This window comes from Argentina silus (assembly GCF_951799395.1).
Source record: "Argentina silus genome assembly, chromosome: 7".
NCBI classification, from domain to species: Eukaryota; Metazoa; Chordata; class Actinopteri; order Argentiniformes; family Argentinidae; genus Argentina; species Argentina silus.
In genome coordinates this window covers 18201994-18221952 of record NC_139661.1, presented here as the reverse complement: position 1 = coordinate 18221952, position 19959 = coordinate 18201994, and the positions used below count along the sequence as shown (strand labels likewise).

General features: G+C 43.3%; 1 protein-coding gene across 1 annotated transcript in view; it reads left to right on the top strand.

Annotated features, from left to right (window-relative positions):
* The first annotated feature begins 360 nt into the window (after positions 1–360).
* Positions 361–19959, top strand: part of rtn4r (reticulon 4 receptor) — a 32695-nt gene continuing 13096 nt past the window's right edge. The window contains exon 1 of the mRNA XM_083674077.1: positions 361–666. Within this exon, the coding sequence (XP_083530203.1) occupies positions 645–666 (22 nt within the window). The 5' untranslated portion in view covers positions 361–644. The remainder of the gene's footprint in view (positions 667–19959) is intronic.

Genomic DNA, 19959 nt, shown 5'->3' with positions numbered 1-19959 from the left:
TTGAATTCATTCTCTCTCTCTCTCTCTCTCTCTCTCTCACTCTCTCTCTGTCTCTCACTCTCTCTCTCTCTCTCTCTCTCTCTCCCTCCCTGCCCCGCCCTCCCTTTTTTCGCCACCCCATGCAAGCGCATACTGTACGGCGCACGGCAGTGCGGCCAATATCCAACCACATACACAGGGCTTCATGTACTTCGGAATACAGCTGCCTATAAATCAGACTGGATGTTTTCCTCAGTTTCTATGGATTCCTTTCTGATTTTTTGTCTCTCTTTTTGATTTTCCAATTCTGCGCAACACTTTGAGCTCTTTTGCTTTTGTGCTTGTTTGTGTGTCCCTTTTGGGGGGTGTCGTCCCGTTGTGTGTTAGTGGTCCCTCTCTGGATATTATTACTGTAGTTTGTGTATCACTCACACTAGCCAAATGACTGAGCGCAACTCCAGCCGGAGACTTGGTTCTCCAGTCGGCTTCTGTAGGAAAATCTCCGGCTAAAGTTTGAATGTAAGGGTGCTGAGGGTTCCGTGAATAACCGTGCACAACCGTGGATTTGCAATTACCTATTGATTGCAACCGAGAGCGGATATACTGTCTCCGCAAAACAGGAATCCCTCCACAGGATATATTCATCAACTGGATTTATTCAAATCATGAAGACCACTTTTGTTGAGGGTAAGTAGAAAACAACACCCAAAAAGTTTTTGTTGTAAATTAAGCTCTACTGAAATAAAAATCGAGCAATGTCATTGCACTCCGCATGGTGCTACCTTGAGAAGGTAACGTAGAGCCTACGGAGCCTGTAAATTAACGGTTGTGGTGTCAATTCATAGTAAATTCACATAGAAATTAATTTCATACTGAATATCGACTCGTCTACAATCAAATCCGATTCCGTTCTTGGTCATTATGCTAAAAGAGTAAAATAAAACATAATAAAGTTAGAAGAATTATAAGGCTATACTTTAACAGCATCATGAGACATTATAAAATAAAACTCCCACACTGAGCTAATAAGTGAATTACACGGATCGGTTATTAGAAGATAACAGTAATTGCGAGGACGATTGGCTGTGTTTTTATCATCTATGCCGTAGTAAATAACCGCGCAACCGAGTGACTTTGATAACATGCTGTCGATTCAAATTAGCTCATTATTCGAAAGCAAAATCATTGTTGACAGATTTTGTGAAAACACTTTCTGCCTTGGACAATATGCTAAAGCCGATATCACAACTTCGCCTGCTGCTTATTCTAGCCCGTCTGTGGCCAGGTCTTTTTAGGAGGTCTTTGATGAAGTCTGCAGATGGTCTGCTTGGCTGCTCCAATCGGTTGCATCGCGCTCGCTTTCCTATTCCTCTATTCTTAATTGATGGTGTCGATTGGTAGCTGAATGTCACCGATGTGACAGAGGGCATTGGGGTATGCAGGTTGTCGTTGGAGGGTAATTTAAGCTATTCTAATGAACAGGGCAGTGGTCCAACAATCCGTTTTGAATTGGGAAAGAATGCCATAAATTGGCGTGTGTTTGTGTGTTTGTGTGTGAAGTTATGAGATGGCCCCCTCCCTCCTTGCGCACTTGCGCTCACACACACACACACACACACACACGCACACGCACACGCTTACACAATATGTTGTGTATTCTCCCATGCCCTCATGTTGTTCATTACTCAGCTAAAACAGAGGATTATAGTAAGAAAGCTGCAGATTATAGTAGCCTATACAGTTTTTAGATAATCACTACCATCTATTTGCGTATTCCCTTTGATGTGACCAAAGCCAATGCAAATTCATATACCCGTTTGCATTGGCATGGAATGCTCCCAAGGCACAATGAGCAAATCTTCTTTATCCAGTGCTGTTGTGACTTGGCATTTGGCTTATGGCACAGAAACATTTTCTGTGGATTGTATAATTGTAATGTGTATGCCTCAAAGGCCATAATTGTTGATGGGTACATCAATTAGCTTGTTTTGTCTTATCTCAATAAACTGTCAGAACTAAGGAGGTTTAATTTATACGGTTTCTTACTCAGCATATGATGAAATACCTCCATGAAAAAGCTACTGCTTTGGGGTGTCTTTTTTTCCTGTGAGTTGCCAAGCAAAGCCAATACAAAACAAATGAATGGATAAAACCATTATATGGAACTGAATGCTTTCTTTTCACAAGCTCTAAGCTAAACAATAAGGGCTTTTTGATTAGTTAACCCTGCTATTGTTTTTTTTCACACAGTGCAAGGAATTGCCGCTCTTTGCTCTATTTTTCATAAATAGACCACGGTTGGAGAGAAATGAGGTATCACTATAAATTCACAATGAGACATGGTATCTCCTGTGTTCCAAAAGAGAATTTGAAATAGATCTCTGTTTGTGTTTGTATGGGCGTGTTTGATAGCTAGTGAAAGAGAGAGAGCGACAGAAAGAGAGAGAGAGAGAGAGAGAGAGAGAGAGAGAGAGAGAGAGAGCGACAGAAAGAGAGAGAGAGAGAGAGAGAGAGAGAGAGAGAGAGAGAGCGACAGAAAGAGAGAGAGAGAGAGAGAGAGAGAGAGAGAGAGAGAGCGACAGAAAGAGAGAGAGAGAGAGAGAGAGAGAGAGAGAGAGAGAGAGATTAGTTAACCCTGCTCTTGTTTTTTTCCACACAGTGCAAGGCATTGCTCCTCTTTGCACTAGAGAGAGGGAGGGATTACTCTCACCACCTAGCCCAACTTCTTTAATAGTGAAATCTCACGCGTCGTTCCGTACTGCAGCAGTCACGATGCTGTTGATGCATTCAGAATGCATCCACAGTGTTCCGAGGTGTGAGAGTGTGAATATGAGTGATGAGGTATGTGGAGGAGATTGGAGAGAAAACAAAATAAAACCGGCTCCATCATTTTCCCACCCCGCTCCCGTAAGGATCAATATTCTGCTGATAAAAGATGTTGCGTGTGCTCTTGCCTGGGATGCTCTAATTGAGGTTTCTTAGATAAGGCAGCAAGGCTAAACAGGATTGGCTGTGACTGGCATCCGGCCAATGGAACGGAAGCAGTACTCTTTCCCTTGAGATAAACCTCTGAGGGTCAATTGCAGTAAACAAGATCGTATTCAACCCAACATGTGTTTTCACTGTTAAGCTGATACGCCACCCAAGACCCAATTACAGTGAACGTAGAGAACACAACACTTGGATAGAGATACCAACTGTATGCTATTAAAGAACATTAGTATTCTTTACACAACTCAGAGCAGAGCTAAAGCAGCCACATTCAGGTGCTACAGGTATGCCAGGGACTGACTGCTATGATGGAGGCAGAGTCACCAACAGAAACAGAATTCTAACTGCCTACAGACTGGCATTGTTGTCTCTTCAGAGATGTCTCTAAGCAGGATGTCGACCCAGTGTTTACGATTGTGTCACCATGCTGAGTTTACTTTTAAAATGTAATGGGGGCCCAATGTGTCTTAAATATAATAACCTATTTCCTAAGGCTCCTGGAACACTCCTCTTCTCACTATGCTCGATAAATGTCTCAGCAAAATTATACCTGCCTTCCCATGGAATTTTTCGAGAAAAAGTGTTGTTATTGGATAACACAGGGGTAAGATCCATGTATTAAGTTGAGGTTAGTACTGGATTGTATTAGCAGGAAACCTTCACTGATTGTGATTCAGAATGAGAAAGTCCACAGCATCCTGATGAGCCCACCCCTTCAGGGGTATCCGTTAATTGGCTAACCCTCTTGTTGTGCTGTGTTGTTGTTTACATACTGTAGCCTTGGAACCGTCCCTGTTGCTTAGACCAGCACTCCTACCCTTCAGTATTAATCAGTAGACAGAGGAACTAAGTGGATAAGTGAAGAAAATTATATTTGTTTATGCAGAAAAAGCCCAAAACTAAGGCGTTTGGAAATGGAATATGGAATTCATGGAGATTACGGGTCTAATCCTCTCTGTGGGTTATCGTTCGACTGTTGGAAATATTTGGAGGGACAACGTGCAGGAAGCATAGCCTACGAGAAATTAAGATTTGGCTCTTTCTTCAGGGTGGTGGTGGTGGTGGTGGTGGTGGTGGTGGTGGTGGTGGTGGTGATGGGGGGGGGTTAATATTCCTCAAAGCACCAGCTGAAATTGTGTTACGCAACCGTGGGGGGATTTATTTATGTGCTTAAAAAATCCACTCCGACATAAACTGTATCATAATCCTTTAAAGGAGCCTACGCATGGCAGAGCAGATCAAAACCCCAACGTGCTCACAGTAGCAGCATCATGCAATGTGACTCATATGCAAAGGTCGTCCTCAATATGAAGATGCTCAGCACCGTACACAGCCATGACACAGTACATACAGCCAGCCAACCAACCAATCAACCAACCACACGAAGACCCATGGGGAAACCCAGGTGCCATCTGTCCCATCTGTTGATTCCCCTCACATGGCAAAACCCTATATACCCCCTTTAACCCCAGCATGCACGGATGGATCTGTGAGATGGTTAATTGAAGGGACTGGACAGTATTCACTCTCTTGCTCTCCCTGGAGCTTCACTTACAGTACTGAAGTGCATGCATGTATCATGTGTAAGACCCTTCGAGTAGCATAGGTCTCACTGGCTTAGCGTTTCATTAATGTCACATATTCCATCATTATTGCCATGATACATGCAGGCACTTTTTGCCCATGAAAGTTGCATGATTTAATCCGTAGCAGTCATAGAAAGGTGTAAACCTAGAGTATTCAGAGCCCTGGTGCGTTTGTGACGCTGATTATACCACAATGTAGAGGCTGACTGATGGCCTAGTAAATTGTTAATTAGACAGAGCAGAAGCCGCTCTTAAATTAGACGCTTGAACAGAGCCTTTGTCAGGCCCATAACTCAGCACTGCTCCATTGGTCGTGGGTTTACTGTCCTGCCTTTATATAGCTACTGATCCAGGGCCTGGTCTACCTGTACAGTATGGATCATCCAGAGCAGCGATATATAGTAGGTGCTCTTTATTTTCTAATCTATCATTCGGAATGATCGGTCACAGCTAAAGTATGGGTCAATACTGATCAGTGCTGGCATCTGTCAATCCCAGAAAAAAAATACAGAGAATCAGGGAGAGAAGCAGATGCAGATGAAGGAGTGTTAGTGGTCAGCTGGGGTTTGAGATTTTCCATTTCTAATTCTGGAGGTGACCTGGTTGGACACTCAGCCTGGGTGTTTGGACAGAGGATGTGTTGGCTGAGATGTTTTTCATCAGCAGGACTCTGAAGTGATCAGCCTAGATTTTTGATAGGGAACCGATTGGAGGAAAAAAACAAAGCAGTTTTTCAGACAGATAGATATTCATAGTTATTTTTGGCAATGTTTATCTCATTAGTATTTGAGGGAAAATGTTGGACTCTCTCTGAATCCCTCTGATCTGTCTCCTGGAGCCTGTGTCAGTTGTTGTGATTAGTTTGTGGAGAACTAGACAGATGGGAATACAATTTTGATTGTGAATCTTTCACAATCCTGAGCACTCAGTTTGAGTCACTATGCAAGTGTAGTTTTATTCAAGGTTGGTTATTTAGCTATTCATCTCCATTCAAACTGAAGTTCAAAATATCACTTCAGAGAGAATTCTTGACTTGCATAAATTGTAGGATATATGGATTTTTCTCTGTGAAGAACAAATGCTTTATGCTGATTTCAGTGACTGCATCTTTTATTAAGCTTTGAGAATGTAGCTCAAAGTAAAACTAGACTGATGGATGGATAGGCAAACAGTGCATTCGGAAAGTATTCAGACCTCATCTATCTACACACAATACCCCATAATGACAAAGCCAAACCGTTTTTTAGATTTTTTTTTTTTTAATTGATTAAAAATAAAAACCGGAAATATCACATTTACCTAAGTATTCAGACCCTTTACTCAGTACTTTGTTGAAGCACCTTTGGCAGCGATTACAGCCTCAAGTCTTCTTGGGTATGACATTACAAGCTTGGCACACCGGTATTTGGGGAGTTTCTCCCATTCTTCTCTGCAGATCCTCTCAAGCTCTGTCAGGTTGGATGGGGAGCATCAGTTCACAGCTATTTTCAAGTCTCTCCAGAGATGTTCGATCGGGTTCAAGTCTGGGCTCTGGCTGGGCCACTCAAGGACATTCAGAGACTTGTTCCGAAGCCACTCCTGTGTCGTCTTGGCTGTGTGCTTAGGGTCGTTGTCCTGTTGGAAGGTGAACCTTCGCCCCAGTCTGAGGTCCTGTGCGCTCTGGAGCAGGTTTTCATCAAGGATCTCTCTGTATTTTCCTCTATTCATCTTTCCCTCGATCCTGACTAGTCTCCCAGTCCCTGCCGCTGAAAAACATCCCCATAGCATGATGTTGCCATCACCATGCTTCACCGTAGGGATGGTATTGGCCAGGTGGCATTCAGGCCAAAGAGTTCAATCTTGGTTTCATCAGACCAGAGAATCTTGTTTCTCATGGTCTGAGAGTCCTTTAGGTGCCTTTTGGCAAACTTCAAGCGGGCTGTCATGTGCTTTTTACTGAGGAGTGGCTTCCATCTGGCTAATATACCATAAAGGCTTGATTGGTGGAGTGCTGCAGAGATGATTGTCCTTCTGGAAGGTTCTTGGTCACCTCCCTGATGATGGCCCTTCTCCCCCTATTGCTCAGTTTGGCCGGGCAGCCAGCTCTAGGAAGAGTCTTGGTGGTTCCAAACTTCTGCCATTTAAGAGTGATGGAGGCTACTGTGTTCTTGGGGACCTTCAATACTGCAGACATTTTTTTGTACCCTTCTCCAGATCTGTGCCTCGACACAATCCTGTCTAGGAGGTCTACGGACAATTCCTTCGACCTCATGGCCTGGTTTTTGCTCTGACACGCACTGTCAACTGTGGGACCTTATATAGACAGGTGTGTGACGCACGCACGCACGGACGCACGCACGCACGCACAGACAGACAGACAAAGATGCATAGACAGATATAGTCTCAGATGGGGAGACTAGAATCACATTGCTATTGAACAAAGCAGTGATGTGTATTTCAGTGTGCCTGGTTGGTAGTTCACAGCTGAAATATGTATGGTGAGCTCTTCAAAGGCAATTGCATTTGAGGCCGTCACTTCAGTGCTCAGGGGAAATTGATCTCTTATAAGAGTGAAAGCCCATTCTGTGGGAGCTAAACAGGAATATATAGATGCTAGTATCTTTCAGACAAGAATTCCCGTATCCACCGACTCAAGGTTGCTGAAATAACTTTCTCTAGCACATCAGTATTCTCAATACAACCCGTTCAGGGGGGATTGGAGCTATCGTAATATAATGGGATTTTTACTTTCAAAGCACAAACTAAACACAATTCCAAAAGTTTTTGACAATCCTCAACAATACCCCTGCACATAAAAAAGTGATTGCCATTGACAAAGTACATAATGGGTTTTCTGCAAGATAACAATCATTAGGGACATCTCCGTAAAGTAGATAGGTGGGCATTATTCATCTTGCATGAATACGCAAGGCAGATTCAATTCAATTCAACACAGTGGATGGTTAAACACATTCCAAATGTTTGTGTTGTATTGTGCTGGTATACTGCTTCATGACCCCCCTTAAATGTTACATCTGCGTTGAGAAATGTCCAAGTGAATCAGGTTCCTTTCTCAGTCATCTGAGGAGCAGAAAGTAGGTTACTCTTATTAAAATGCAAATCTGACAAGTGGGCTCTATCGCCAGTCTTCCTTTGTCCCTGCGGTGCATGTGCTGAATACCGGGGTCGCCTCTCTCTCTGTCTCTCTCTCTCTCTCTCTCTCTATCTCTGTCTTTCTCTTTCACCCTATCGCTCAGGTGTAAATGCTGATTATCATGCATAGATATTAGGACATGCCAAATTAAATGTGACCGCAGCCAGGACGTCCATTATAATGATGTCTGTAATCTGTTAGAGCTCACAAGGGGAGGAGAGTGGGGAGGGTGGTGGGAATAGGAGGGATGATGAGGGATAGAATATGGATCTCCTTCACTGAGAGCCAGGCAGGAAGGAGAGGCTGCCAGGAGAGCAATGGCTATGGATTTTCTTCCACGGATCAAAAGGTCTGGTCACATGGACCATGTGTCCCCAGCGGATCACGGTCCAGTTTATCCAGGCTCCAATCCAATGTCCGGGTCCAATCCAGAAACGCAGGTCGTGAGGTCACCCCATGCCATGTCCAGGTCAACAGAGCTGATTCTGACGTAAATTTTCGGGTCTCTGATCATGATTTGTGAATTGATCTAATGAGCGGGTTTCAGAGGAGATGTCTATGCCGAATGCTTAGATATTCATAGCCCTTAATCAAAATCAGAATTTGTTTTCACTTGTCTGTGCATGTTTCCAGTAAACTCAATCATCACTGCAATCAACTTCAGTCTAAGAGACAAACACCGCTGACACTCAATCTCCTCCCAGTAAACAAATTACTACGGGGCTCCAGAAATGAAATAGGCTGAAATTAATTCTGATGGTCCACTGTGCTCTATCAGGCGAGTTCCTTTTCAAACTGAAACTCATGGAATTGTTTCAAATATGCCCCTTTTCAAAGAAACGGACTATTTTTGTATAAAATTGCTGCTTCGTATAAAATTGCTACTTCGTCCCTCATATTAAAAGTCCAGCATGTAGTTTTGTGTGTTGCTGCCCCTGCTGGCCACACTGAACATTTGAAAACGTGTATACTACGTTTTCTAATAGCGCCAAACATGTGCATATCCTAACAAACCAAACGTGACAAAGGCCAGTGTCCTACCCAACACCAGATTTTAGAAAACGTTTTGTTTGGACTAATACGGCACTCTTCACTGAACGTTCTTCATCATGTGATCTGATTCCTTGATGGCTACAGATTTATCATGGCCATTTACTGTAGTACTATTTCAAAGCTAAAATCTACATACTGGACCTTTAAAGGTGTTTGTCAACGATGGGGATGGGGGCCAAACATTACATTTTTGTTTTACTTCTTGCCAGAATATGTTTGTGTTACAGTTTTGACTTAGATTTTCTAGTTGCAACTTTGAAAATGAGAATAACAGAGGTCTATTACACCTAATTATTATAATTCTCTAATTTCAAATGGATGTAATTCAACCTGCTATTGCTTAGGGAGATCAGAGGTGCTATTGACATAATTTTGTAATTAGTTATTCAACCAAGCCTTCGTTTAGATCCTTCTCGCGTTAGAGCTGCTTTGTCTAGTGGAAAATGTTGTTGGTTTTAAATGAATCTTTCAGCAGTTGTGCCGTGGGTAATTGACAGGTTATGTTTTCTCTTCCCAACGCTTCCTTGGAAGGTATTAGCATATTGAATTTCGTGCCTGACTGTGAAGCGATTCCCACCATGCCCACCATAAGGCATCACTTGAATAGACGGCACACTACACCACAGAGAAATATGAGCTAGGAGAGCATCTCCTCTTCTCCTTGCTGTAACACACACACACACACACACACACACACACACACACACACACAACCCAACTGTCAAACCCCTTGCTGCACACTGACTCACGCACATGGGTGAGGTGGCGAAGCGTATTTTCAGAAGGAGGTGTAAAGTAAATACTGAAGGCCTACCCTGCTGTCTCTTCAGAAGAAATACCCATGAAAGAGGTGCACCCTCTTCTGCATGTTATAGGTGCTGTGAGTCATCCTCAGTTCACCTGTTGTCTTTTTCTGTTTGTTTTACATCTATATCTACTATAGCAGGCTTAACAATAAATGTTTTTACTTGATCGGATTATGTATAGCTTTTGATGAATACTGTAGCAATGTATGTATACCACAGTAACAGGCTTATAGACCTACGATCAGACACATGTCATAAGAATCTGTCATCTGTTGTGAAATACTATGATTTACTTCCCACATGTCCTGGAATGCTAGCTTTCCCTGAATCAGAGGCCCAACCCTGTAATTGTCATGACCCTATAATAGTCCTGTTCCACCTGTACTGAGTGGAATATTACTACATTAAAGACCATGAATAGCCGGTAGCACTATGCACAGTGAGGGCGGCTTACCACTGAGGCGGAGGGCCATCATTCAGCTAATGGAGAGCTTAAAACTGTAGACTGGAAACTACGCTGCAGATGAGGGGAGGAACGGAAATGGTTTTCTGTCAATATCAGACAATCTTAAAGTGATAGTTTACTCCGAAATCCCAAAGTTTGTTAGATGTTTTAAGAACTCAAATGTGGTCTTACGTCAAGATGCCATCTGTTGTGTGTGTGTGTTGATTGACTGCTGTTCATTCCTCCTCTCCAACGCAATGGGAAAGATAATTGCCTCATCTTAGATAGAGTCTATCTTTCCCGTTGATTTTGGTATAAACTGTCACTTTAAAGATATGAGCGTACTCATTCTTTTTTGATAGAAAAACAACGTCAATGTCAATGTCTCATATGCTCCAATGAAATGCAAACTTTTTCTCATTATGAAGCTGACATTAAAACAGTTCCTCTCTGAGAGTATCCCATTGTCAATACTTTGCAGCATTAATTATAGACCATTATGTCTGTGCAATGAATAAATGTTCATTTGATATTGCCTGGGTTGCCGCATAAGCTGCACTTGCTTCCCATAATTGGACAGATTCATCCGCCCATCACCCTAGCCATCTCCATGCACAATACAATCCCAAAGCACCACCTCTTTAACTAGATAGGCATATTGGAAACATATTACCGTATCGACTCATCGGCCAATGAACGGCAAATTTGCCCCGTTTACGAGTAATTAAAGCCATTAAAGGGAGCACGAGTTAATGCGTTTTCGCGCAGATAACGAAACACAGCGTCTCGTTTTACTCGCAGGTCAAGATGAGAGTAATTAACTGGATATTAAAGTCCCAGCGTGACGCTTTCAACAGCTCTTAGACTAGACAAGATGGGGGCCTGGGCTGGTGAGAGCTGATAGGGTAGGGTGCACGAGTGGTTCTCACACTTTCATTTGAAAGCTTCTCAAGGATACTTGAAAAATCAGGAAAGCATGTCTCTGTCTCTGTGTCTCTGACTCTGTAATGAAACAAAGGAGTGCATTTAAAAGTGTTTTGCTAATGAGAGATTATCTGAGGGACAGAGTTCACCGATGTTCCCATTTTCAATTTGTTGACTTTAAACTGTGGCAGGGTGTCACCAGATGAGTGCTCATGTGCTTTGCACATCAACTGAGGCATCTATGAACTCCCCATGCCGGATTGTGCTGTGTTCTCTGACTTGTTATCATGAGCATTGGATATTAACACAGCTGCAAGTAGAGTAACATGACACTGAAAAATGAATACTAAATGTGTTAGAGAGAGAAAGTGGAGGAAGAACAGTGAAATGGATGTCAGTGGAAGAGATCAAAGGGTTGATGTTGGAATATTCTTGACAGATATTATACAGTTCATACACCCATCATTAATGTGAGTAAAGGAACATTTTTGTAGTTCAACTGTTTATTTATGTGGCAGTCTCTGACAGCCTAACCTTGCACAGAAAAGTAGTTGTGTTGTTGTTACTGTTTGTTATTACTTGTCTAATAACAGGCAAATCTAAGATCATTTGGGTTAATCAAACTGTGCCTTTAAAAATCCAGTAAGACAAATGCACATCACATGACTACAACTTCAGTAAGTAAGACAGAATAATGCTTGGAACAGGTTAAATGAATAAATACGTAGATAATTGGATAGAAAAACAAAACTATAAATGATTCCCATGTATTGGGGCCATGAGAGAGAGAGAGAGAGAGAGAGAGAAGGGGGGGGAGAAGGGGGGAGACGTGAGTCCTCTCCCACCTAAGCCATGGGGAGCTGTGTTGCTAAGCTGAGTCGGCAGCACCCGTGTTCAATACAGGAGGAGAAAAAAGGCCAGGGATTCTATTGCCAATTTGACTCCATCTTCAAAGAGATATTAACATAGCGCCTCTTTCCTTTTATCTGCCTTTAATTTCAAGGATGCCAGCCCAAATTAAAATTCCACGCCAATGAAACAGGCCCTAAAAATATCAGACACACACAAAGAAAGGGAAGAAAAAAATGAGAGAAGAGAAGAACAGGTCGAGGACAGACAGCCGGGGGAAATGAGACTGCATTCTCATTAGCCAGATCGTCCACACGCTACAGTCACACTCTCACAACCGTTACCACGGATTACCTGTACATGTTGTTATGACTACGGCTGTAGTAGACACCACCTGACCATACAGGGATGGCCATGCTGAAGGGACCGTAACAGTTTGGACACACCTTCTCATTCAATGATTTTTCTTTATTTGTATTATTTTTTACATTGTAGATGAATATTGAAGACATCAAAACATGAAGGAACACATATGGAATTATGTAGTAAACAAAAAAATTTTCAACAAAACAGAATATGTTTTATATTTTAGATTCTTCAAAATAGCCACCTTTTGCTTTGATGACAGCTTTGCACACTCTTGGCAAGGTGTGTCCAAACTTTTGACTGGTACTGTTTATATAAATAACATATTATTTTATATTATATAGCTAGGCCGTCTTGTTGTGCTTGGATGAAACTGCAGGTGAGACTCCCTGTTATTGCGTAACCCTTTTACATTATCAGCTTCAGCATGAGTACCCTCTGAAAATACAACAGTGATGATGATCACATCCAATATAAACAAGATCAAAGCTAAATGTGGACTCCCATCGGCCTCCTCCCCCATTTCACTTTGGCTGAGCTGCCCTGGGATGGCAGTTGGTAACAGGGGGGAGGAGTGTGAAAAGTGAAACTCCCCACCTCCGTATCCAAATGCATGTTTCACAAACAGCCTCCTTCCTGCTACCTTGCCTCCCACATCACTGGGGAGTTGGAAATCATCTATTCTGGTGGATCACGTTGCCCCCGCACAACAAAACGCACGTTTCCGCCACCCGCCACCCGCCACCCGCCACAGACAAAAAACCTCTCTCCTCTCAGCAGCTCTCCATGTATATTTCATTTCGACGTAGCCTTTCTTTGAAAGTTTCTCAGCCGACTGTGTTTTTATTTCCAAAAACTTGAGTAACATTTCAACCATGTCCCTAAGACATGCACACAGTATCCCATATTCCATATGGACCCAGCAGAACACAGCTACAGTGTCACAGTTCCCAGGCTTTCAAAGTGAACTTCAACTGCATACCCCCTTTCACCCAACTTAGCTGTCACTCCACATACCATGTTTAAGATAAACCAAACAACAGAGCACAACAGAGGATCCTGGAGGACACTGTGGAGCGCCCCAGATCAGGCCCATAGAGAATCCTCTGAGGAACAAGTGGGAATGAGTGTGTGTGTGAAGAAGGAGAAGAAGGGGAGGATGAATACTGATACCCTGCTCAGCATTCTCCTCCTTTCTTCAATCTCTCCTTCACTCGGGTCCTGTGACTGTCTTCATCTCTCCTTCACTGAGGGTCTACTCTGCACTTCACCAGAGAGGCTTCCTTTCAAGGCATACCTCCCACTCGATACCGTTTCATACCTGCTTCTCTTCCTGAAAGAATCCGCCTCCTCCAATCTATTTTCCCTATCATAACTTTCCACACTGCGTCTGTCAACTTGATGGAGGTTCCCGGCAGCATACCATAGAGGCAATTATCTATGGCTCACTGTGGGTAATAACTGACACAACTTATTGACTCGGCTAATTGAGTTAGAAATCATTGCGGAGGCATGATGAATGGGAAAGGTGTTGAAGGTATCATTGTGTCATTATCGGCTACTGTACAGTACTATGGTAAATGCTTGAGTAGATGCTCAAATTATGAGGCGTTTGATGACTCAAGAGATGCTTGGCTCTATAGGAGATTCTAGAGGAGAATGGCAGTGGCTCTATAGTAGGTTCTATAGAAGATTCTAGAAGAGGATCACAGTGGTTCTATAGAAGGTTCTAGAGGAGACTCTAGACAAAGATCACAGTGGTTCTAGAGGAGGTTCTAGAGGAGGCTAGGTGTGGGCCAGCAGCCACACCACTCTGCATCCCTCTACTGGCTTGTCTGGGAAGCTAAGCAGGGTATGCCTTTGGCAATCCTTGGATGGGATACCAAAACAGGCTGCTGGAAGTGGTGTTGGAGGACCAGTATGTGGCACTCTGTTCTCTGGCCCTCCCTTCTAGCCCAATGCCAATGTGGTACCGCCCTGCAGAGGATGCTGTCCTTAGGATGAGACATTAAACTGAGGTCCCGACTCCTGAGTTGTTGAAGATCCACACTTACTACAAGAGTAGGTGTGTTCCCCAGAACATGTTCTCAGTCAACTTACCTGGAGAAAAAAGGGATAAATAAATGAAAGGATCACAGTGGTTCTATAGAAGGTGAGTGTTCTGTGACCTTCAGAAACATCCCACTGTGCTCAGGTGCATGTTTGGTTTTGAACCCCCCCCCAGGCAACGGTTGCCAAAATTCAGTAGATGCTGCCATGATTCACTGCTCTGATGTTGCCCTAGAGTGGCTGAGGCCTGGTTTGGTTTGGATCTATTTTCTATATGTCCATTTTGCATCCCTCTGATGTTTGTTGTGATATTAATGAGTTCTGACAGTGAAGTGGGTGAAGGTAGCTAAAAGGCAAAGAGTGGAACACTCATTTCTCAACCCATTAGCTTCCATACAGGCAAAACTATTTTAGAAAATATGTGCGTGAAAATTGCTCAGAGCAAACTTAAAGAAATCAATTTAGCTTCAATGAGAAATAAGAAAGCTTAAGAAATAGACAGAGAGACATTTTGGAATTCAGACAGGGCTCAATCCTTTGCCCTTTCACAAAACTGTCTGTCTCAGGTACTTGTATATGTATAAGGAGACACCTGACCTCTCCCCAAACATGAGAGACAGTCAAGGTCTCTAGTTACCTCCTTAGCTTTTCTACTCAAAGAGTTGCCAGTCTCCACTCGACTTGGACGGCTCCATTCTGGCTCTTATCTGAGCCACTGTGCAACCATTGAGGTCTGGCTGAGCGATGTCACCTCATCTCTGCACGCTGCCCTCCCTTCTGAGGAGTAGATATCTTATCTACTCAGGTGTGGGCCTGTCCCCTCTCCCTCCCTCTCCAGGGGACTGCAAGGAAAGGCAACTCTGACTCCCATGATATGCACTGTGAAATGGACAAAAGTTCCCCAAACCTTCATCTTCAAAGGGTCGATTGAAGTGTAAACCCTTGAAGGATAAGTTGACTTCAAGCCTTGATAGGATCTCAGTCTTTAAGAGAGGAGATAGAGTGAGACTTGTCATGTCTGAGAGTGGTGGTGGTGGTGGTTCGATCCCACCTGACATTTACACACGGTTCAAGGTAAATACTGCTGTTTGAATCCTGTAACTACACAACGCTCATGTTTGTTTTTAATTTCCATTCAGCTTAGTTCAATCCCCCCCTCTCTCTGTCTCTCTCTCTCTTGCTCTATCTGTCTCTCTCTCGTTCTCTCGCTCTCTCTTGATCTCTCTTGCTCCATCCCTCCCAATCTGGTCTACCTGGTCAGTTCAAAGGGAACATCCATCATACAAGCCTTAAGGACTAAATACCTTGTCAGACACACTACAACATACAGCAGCATCAGACATTCTGTGAAATAAATAACTCCTTTACATAGAGGCGAACTTGTTCATATATTCAAAGTACAAGAGGATTTTCAACAATTGTTTATTTATACCTGATATTCAAGTCGAAAAAACTGAGAAAAAACCTGTAATCCCCCCAATAATGCAATAGCTTTGTGTTTTCCCTAAGCTCTGCTCAATGGTAGAGCAGCAGTCTGAATGAGGTCGATAGTAACCTTGCGTAATAGGCTACTTCAACTGTAAAGAGCAGATGCTCATCCTGTTTGTGTCCATATAGGACATGAGCCCGGTCCAAACATTCAGCATATCTTGCGTGCAGACATACAGTGCCTTCGGAAAGTATTCAGACCCCTTCACTTTTTCCATTTTGTTGTGTTATAGACTCAATTTAAAATGGATTAATTTAAAATAATTTGCCATCAATCCACACACAATACCCCAGAATGACAAAGCAAAAGCACATTTTTTTCAGTAAATGTATTAAAAATGAAATACCTCATGTACAAAAGTATTCAGACTTAATTGATTCATATGCAAAATCAGAGACCCTATAAAAACAAATATGAATTCCAAAATTACAGGAACTATTATCCTTGTATTAAGATGGACTCAATTCAACTTATTGAGTGATTTGTTGATAACATTTTTGCATTTTAGCTAATTTTAAGAGTGTCATAGCAAAGGGTCTGAATACTTATGTACATTAGGTATTTCTGTATTTCAATTTTAATAAATGTACTGAATTTTCTAAAAACCTGTTTTCAATTTGTCATTCTGGGGTATTGTGTGTGGATTGATGACACATTCTATTAATTTAATCCATTTTAAATTGAGTCTATAACAACACAACAAAATGAACAAAAAAAAGTGAAGGGGTCTGAATACTTTCCGAAGGCACTATATGGTCATGACCTTTCTCCCGTGTAAATTGGTCAGTTGTCAGATAGACATGAATGTTGGATGGATGGATGGACACAGTCAGAAGAAAATCCAAAAAATCCAAATTGTGTATAATGGAACGAGAGAGAGACAGAGAGAGAGAGACAGAGAGAGATGGAGAGATGAAGAGAGAGAGAGAGACACCGAGAGACAGAGAGAGGGGGGGATTCCTTTCCTAAAACATGTATGCCACCCCCCCCCCCCCCCCCTCCCCATTTTGTTCTCTTTATCCAGCATTCTATATCAGAGTCGTGGTTAAGACAAGCAATTTGTTCCGCCAAGGGAAGCAGAAATGCTTAGATAATGGGTTTAAGTATCAGGGGGTTTGTCAGCATTGTTTTGCTATGCTTTATTAAACGATAATGAGGAGGTGAACCAGGAGACATCCAAAAGTTTCGGAGAGGGAGATGGGAATCAGGCGGTGGCTCTTGATTAACATCCATTAGTCAACACATATGCTCCACATTCTGCTTGAAGAAGATGAGAATGCCTTGCTTCAAGTATGTATAATGTCCTGTCCATAAGTCCCTTGAAAGCAAGTAAGAGACATATTTAACCAAACCTTATAGCCTCTCCTCAAGCTACACCTTCAATAGAAACAAACAAACAAACAAACAAACAAACAAACACACAAACAACAAACTAGGGAGCGCCTTAGAGAGAGGGCTCCTGTTGCACTTAGCTGTTTCCCACCCCTGCCAAGATTGTGCTCCCTGAGGCAGGGTTTGACTGGGAGCCAATGTCTGAGACAGCCCGGCTTCCAAAGTGGTGATTTCCGGCTACATGGGCTGCATAGAGGCTAGGGAGCTGAGGTGGAACAGACATGTAATAGCACTACTTCAGGCTCAGTTACCAAATATCACCAGCCGATGGATATTTTCCCCCCTATAACTTTGAACTACTCAGTTCGGTTTAGACACAAGTGAGTGTTAGATTTTCAGTTTTATAGATGTTTATAAATGGAGGCTATTAATGGAGGCTTGATGGGTTGTAAAACTAAATAAGACATGTTTGGGCAGCACTTCACCTGTGATCAATACACATTCACACGAAGAAGACTTCTGTAGACATGTTGATTATAGATACGGCCCTTAATTATGGGTATCGACACCCCTTATTGACCTTCTCCACCTTCATTGACAGCAGACTCATGCCAATGACAGCTGAGGCGTTCTGCATGGCGACAGTAGGTTCCATCCTGTTTGCTATTCACACCATTGGCTGGTGGGATTTGAGCTGTCAAATCTGGGTGGCTGGATCCTTAAACAAAGAGACCATGACCATCCTGCAGATGGATGAGACAAGCTGTGTTTACCTTATCCCACTGGATTAACAGACCTAGGAGGAGACATGGGAGGTGAATCCCCGGGCGAGAATCCCCATAACCCTCTTTACATACAGTGACATTTGATGGCAGACAGAGGAAGAGGAGGGAAGTACAGGTCTAGGTAGACGTGCTACCTGACGCACATCCTATATGCGCTCCCAAATCTACCTGAGCAGGGCACCTGACATTCCCAGGTCCTAATGTCCCAGCCACGACATTTACATAACTGACATCTTTCCCCTCTCTTTATCTGGATATAGTGCTGTTTAAATGACTGTGGTCTATATCAGAAGATCCACATCAACTGGACAGAGTTTTCTACTTGGGTCACTTAAAGTATTCATATTTGTGTTGCGATGAAAGTCATTGTCCTAAAGGTGGTCAATGTTTAATGAGAACCCTCCCATTTACATCAATGGTATTTTCTTCAAAAATGTAATGTCCTCTTATTTGTATTGTGTTTTGTCCCTATCTGACTTGCCTTGTGGCAAATTGAGAATTTGTATGAGCCCATTTACGGAAAGAACATATTCATAGAGATATGTCATGGACATGCGAATCAGGAGTTCAATGAATACCATCTCTAAAGTATTCAGTGCAGACTTTTTAGTGAGCTTTGGACACCCTTGGAGCTGCCCTCCCGCTCACCTGCCACACAAACTGTACTGCACACACACACACACACACACACACACACACACACACACACACACACACACACACACACACACACACACACGCGCACACACACGCGCACACACACACACAGAGAGAGAGAAGAGCGCAAACAGTGTGATTACACAGTCACAGTGGCTTTCAGACATCTTGTAATGCTACAGTATGCAGACATACTAGGCCAGGGAGATATGCATACTGGAGATATGGAATGGATTCTCATATTTAATGAATCTGATTGAGTGATTGAGTGGGGACATGGCCAATAAATGTTAAATACAAACCAAATGCTTAATATTCAAGTAAGAGCTGGAATCTGAACTTAGGAACTTAATTACCTAAAACGCAAGGCCACACAGAGCTTGGATGTGTTACAACCCCTCCCCTACCGAGTAGAGACCATTTTAGAGTTGATTGTATACCATGAGGGACTGGTATGAACACTAGGGGGCAAGCTTGAGCTTTTTTCACATATACAACATGACATTGAGGCGTTTGGATATCTTCCATCCATTAACATCCTGCTACTACCTATGGTGTGTGTCCGTGTGTGTTTCTGTGTGTCCGTGTCCGTGTGTCCGTGTGTCCGTGTGTCCGTGTGTCCGTGTCCGTGTCCGTGTGTCCGTGTCCGTGTCTGTGTGTGTGTGTGTGTGTGTGTGTGTGTGTGTGTGTGTGTGTGTGTGTGTGTGTGTGTGTGTGTGTGTGTGTGTGTGTGTGCGTGCGTGCGTGTGTGTGTGTGCAGCGTGCCGCCCACATTAATCTTAATCTATAAATAATGTCAGCGGGCTACTTAGCATTCTGATTGAGGCAAGTGGTGTTGACTTTATTCTGGTGTCTCTGATTAAAAATGCATCGGAGCCGAAGCCCCTTTCTGCTCCCTCATCGCATGGCGGCTCCTTTGCAGTGCCTGCCTCAATTTGCATCACTCCTCAGTCTGCAGTGTCAGCCTGGGCCCCCTGATCAAATCCCCCTGGTTGATGGCTCTTTTCATCCGGCATTTAGCTGCCTTGTACCTGTGCCACTGCACTCTTTTCCCGGCATCTCTTGCTGGTATGGGCCATGGTGTTCTCTGCGGGCTGTCTGTCTGTCTGTCTACCGTCGCCACTGAAGCACGGAGAACAGATGGTGCTCCACGTTTCCCCACCGAGGGCATGGACAACAAAGTGCAGCGTCATACAGGGACAAGGCCTCGGCCATGGCTCCTACTAGAGAGAACAGCACACACCGCACTGCAGCTCTCTGGGATTGTTCTGACTGTCCTGCTTTGACTGTGTGGGGTTCTATCGTGTGCTGGGAATGCTGTGTGCTCAATGAGGATCTGAAAAGTGCATCACTTAGACAAGGCAGGGCAGGCCCTTGGGAGGATGAGTGAAGCATGGCTGATTCCTCTCATGAGGCCAAGGGGGCTCAAAGTCCCCTGAAATATTAACAAGGTGGAGGAATTAATCTAATGTAAAATAGTTTAATTTAATTTTCTATCAATGAGAGTTGCTGCTG